The 4,156-nt window shown below is 61.7% G+C and overlaps 1 protein-coding gene across 1 annotated transcript in view; it reads left to right on the top strand.

The window, feature by feature from the left end:
* The first annotated feature begins 338 nt into the window (after positions 1–338).
* UNCX (UNC homeobox) overlaps positions 339–4,156 on the top strand; it is a 4,727-nt gene continuing 909 nt past the window's right edge. The window contains exons 1-3 of the mRNA XM_014892099.2: positions 339–604; positions 1,719–1,894; positions 3,509–4,156. The exon at positions 3,509–4,156 is cut by the window's right edge and continues 909 nt beyond it. Coding sequence (XP_014747585.1) covers positions 355–604; positions 1,719–1,894; positions 3,509–4,156 — 1,074 coding nt within the window. The 5' untranslated portion in view covers positions 339–354. The remainder of the gene's footprint in view (positions 605–1,718; positions 1,895–3,508) is intronic.

Below are 4,156 nucleotides of genomic sequence, written 5' to 3'. Positions count from 1 at the left end.
CCCTCCTCGGGCTGGAGTTCGTATCAAAGCCCCCCTCGTCGTGTTGTGACAGCTCTGATATTGTTTATTGAGGCTGGATGTCAGGTATAATTAGCAATCGATATGGAAAACGTTTGCTCCCCACACTGGCACGTCTCTGACGTCAGGACCGATTAACGTTTCTTATTGGTCCCAAATTCCCCCAGCCTGAGCTAATTATTGGGAGCCTGATGTTGATAAAGTTAAAGCGCCCGGCGCCCTGCAGCATGAGCCCCTCGCCGCGCCGCCTCCTCCGCCAGCAGCACCCCCGGCCCCAGCCACCCCACCGCCAGCGCCCCCAGCCCCGCCGGCACCCCCCGCCCTAGAGCCGCCCCCATGATGGACAGCCGCATCCTGGAGCATCCTCATGCCCAGTTCGGGGGGATGGTGGGTTTCCCTTACCCGCTCGGGCACCACCACGTCTACGAGCTGGCTGGGCACCAGCTGCAGTCGGCGGCAGCCTCCGTGCCCTTCTCCATCGATGGATTACTGAGCGGCTCCTGCGCCGCCTCTGTGGTCAACCCGGCGCCGCTCATCCCCTCCGGCTGCGGGGTGAGCGGGGACAGCCAGCCCTTCAAGCTCGCAGGTAGGAGCGGCTCCGTGTCGCGTGTGTCCCCCTGCCCCCCCCACCCCGCCACCCGGCCGTCGCTCCCCGCCTGGAGCGTGTCAGCGCCGAGGAAGAAATGCACCGTAGCCCCATCGGCCTCATCTACGAATTTTGGGGTGTCTCGAGGGGGAGGGTAGGCGGCTGTGATGGCCCCCCGAGGGGGCGGACGGGCCCGGTCCGAGCGCCGGGAGCGTTCCCCGTTCCCACCGGCGCTGGGCCACGCGTGTGCCCTGAACAATAGCGGGCCCGGCCCGGTGCCTTCCCCCAAAGTTCATCGCGTGGCAGCTCGGATCATACCATCAAATGATAATAATAAAAATAATAATGGGAATCACTGGAGTTTGTGGAATGAAGAGCGGTAATAATTATTTTTTTAAATGCGATTTAACCAAAGGGAAGCATTCTCCCTCCTTCCCTCCCTACCGGCCTGTGGCACCGCTATTGTTCAGCTACTAAAACATTCTGTCGCCCCAACATCCTTCTGGTTGAGCCTGGAGCTGCCCTACACTGCACCCCAACTAAACACAAATTATTATTATTATTTTATGATTTTTCTGAATTTCCACACCTGGGGGAAAACATTAGGGGAGGTGCAGCCAAGGGCTGAGAATCCCCAGCCTGGAGCTGTACGGACTCAAAGAGGCTGCGAACATCCCAGCCCCACGCCCGCCCGTGCTCGGGGGGACTGCGGGAGGCCCAGGGGCCGCCCTGCACTCAAGGTCCCGCGTGGAACGGGGCCGTGAGCTGTGACCCACGCAGGTGCTCTAGAGGGGCTGGGGAAGGGAAAGAGGGGGGGCTTTTAATTTTTTTTAATGAAACCTTTGGTGGTTGGAGCAAATATTGGAACTTCTCTCTCTCTCTCTGCCAGCTGAGTGCCTGTGGAGAGCTTCCTTCAGGAATAAATGTTCTGTAAAGTACATTTTCGGAGGAGGCGAGGGCAGATCGGGTTCCTCCCCATTTTTAGCGCAGGTGTGTGAATAATCCCGCTCTTTTACCAACGCTACCGAGCACAAAAGTTAAAAGGCTGTGAATGGCAGGGAGGGGGGGAGAAGGCCTGTCTCCCAGGGACCTGAGGGTATTTCTGCTTTTTCAGACTCGGGTGACCCGGACAAGGAAAGTCCTGGCTGTAAAAGAAGACGAACCCGCACCAATTTTACTGGCTGGCAGCTCGAAGAGCTGGAAAAGGCGTTTAATGAAAGTCATTACCCGGACGTGTTTATGCGAGAGGCTCTGGCTCTCAGGCTAGACTTGGTGGAGTCCAGAGTGCAGGTAAAAAACGTGTCCCCCCTCCTTTCCCACCCCCACCCCCCTCTCCATGCGCCGAGCAGTCCCCGGGGAGGCCCCTCGGACACTTCTCCGGGACGGGCCCTGTGCGCTTGGGCCGCAGCCCCGCGCCTCCCGGCCCTTTTGTTCCCTGCCTTGCACTGCTGCTTGCTGTCTTATTTTATCATCGTTATTATTACTACTACCCTATTTTTTTTTTAATCTTGCGAAACGAGGAGAGTAGCAAAGCAGCCTGGCTTCCCTTAACGTTTTTTAGTGTGTTTTTCTCTTGTAAACATTTTTCTTAAATGAGTCAAGGGCGAGAAAATTAGCATGCAAATATGAGGCTTAATCACGGGCCAGGGTATGCTGGAGAATGTCAATAAAGCTCGTAGGTGCATCGAGAGCGAGTGAAACTTGTAAAACTTAATTTTAACGAGCTGCTCGGACCCTTGGCGGTGCGGGACAGGGAGGGGAAGTACCGATCTGTTTTAGTGGATCTGAAAAATAAGCGGGAAGTGGATGAAGGGATGCGGGGTGGCTGTTGGATCTCGGGATGCTGTTTTGTGCCGCGCTGGCTGCGAGCGGGCGGCGAGGCCGAGCTGCGGCCCCGCATCTCTCCGGGACCCGCGGCCGTGCGGGGGCGGCTTCGCGTGGGCTGCGTGTGCGGGGAATGCGTCCTTAAACCCACCCCGGGAGCTGGGGACGGTCCCTCCGGGATGAGGCAGCGCCGTTGTCCGCGGTTCCTCCATAGGATTTGTTTCACGGTGTCCTTCCAGCCGCTCTCCCTCCCGCGCCCGCTCCCAGAGCCGCCTCTCGCCGTGCTCGGGAGCCTGCGGAGTCCGGCCGGGGGAAGGGGCCGGGATCGGGCACCGGTATTCCCGCGGTGCTCCCGAGCTGGGGTCGTGGCCCGGCCGGGACAGGCGCTGCCAGCAGCCCCGAGGGGGCGAGGAGGGACGTGCGTGCCCACGAGCTGCGGGGACACCGGGGACCTGCCAAGGCAGGCAGCAGCAGGGCCGGAGCAGAGAGGTTTTTATTTCATTTGATTTAATTTTTCTCCTGTGATCTATCTATAACAAACCAAACCCCCTTTTGGGCTGATCCAACCCCTCTGCTCCGTCTCCCGGGGGGGGGGCAGGAGGTCCGAACTCCGCACGTCTGGGCGAGGCACCGTCCGTCGTGTCCCCCCTGCACCCCCTCACCCCCAGCTGCTTATTGTGTTGTGTTTATCGCATTTTGCGTGCTGCTGCGGGGAAATCGGGCCAGCGATCGGTGCTTCTGCACCCCTCGGCCACAGGGAAGAGCCGGGGGGCTGTGGAATCCCTTCCCCTCCCCGTGGCGCCGGTGCGGGCAGGGTGCAGCGTGTGTGTGCGTGAGTGTGCACCCCCTTCTTGTTTTTTTCCCCCCCCTACCCTTTTAAAGAAGTGTGGTTATGTCTTCCTGCCCCTTCCCCTGCTCTCCGTTTCTCAGAGGCCCGATCCTCTGGATGGGGGCTGCCAGCACCTGGAAGGGGTGGACGAGGGAGGCCTGAGCTGCGCTTCTCCCCTCCGCCCACCGCCCTGGCCACCGCGGGGGGCCGGTGCGCTGGGTGTTAATTGCTTCTCGTTGTTCGGTGTGTAGGTCTGGTTCCAAAACCGCCGGGCCAAATGGAGAAAGAAAGAGAACACGAAGAAGGGCCCGGGGCGGCCGGCTCACAACTCCCACCCCACGACGTGCAGCGGGGAGCCCATGGACCCCGAGGAGATCGCCCGGAAGGAGCTGGAGAAGATGGAGAAAAAGAAGAGAAAGCACGAGAAGAAGCTGCTCAAAAGCCAAAGCCGCCACCCGCACTCTCCCAGCGCCCTCTCCCTCCACAGCACGCCCAGCTCCGACAGCGACAGCGGCGGAGGGGGGGGCCTCTCGCCCGCCCCGCCTGAGGCCAAACCCCGCGGGCAGCCCCCGCCGCCCCATCCGCCGCTCTCCGCCGCCGCCGCCCCCTCCGAGCCGCCCCCCGGCACCTGCGACCAGACGGCCGAGCCCTTCTACCCCAGCCAAAGAAGCGGGAGCGGGCGGCTCCAGCGCCCGCCCGATAAGGACTGCGCGGCCGCCCCGTCGGGGGACGGCAGCGGGGGCGCGGGGGGGCCCCGCGGCGCCGGCAGCTTCCACAAGCTCAACCCGTTCAGCGTGGAGAGCCTCCTCTCCGACTCACCCCCCCGCCGCAAGGCCGCGCCGGACTTCCCCAGCCTGCCCCCCTGTGCCCCCCGCACCCTCATCGGCAAAGGACACTTC

The sequence above is a fragment of the Sturnus vulgaris genome, chromosome 16 (genome assembly GCF_052056855.1).
Source record: "Sturnus vulgaris isolate bStuVul1 chromosome 16, bStuVul1.hap1, whole genome shotgun sequence".
Lineage (NCBI taxonomy): Eukaryota > Metazoa > Chordata > Aves > Passeriformes > Sturnidae > Sturnus > Sturnus vulgaris.
This window is presented reverse-complemented; position numbering and strand designations above follow the sequence as displayed.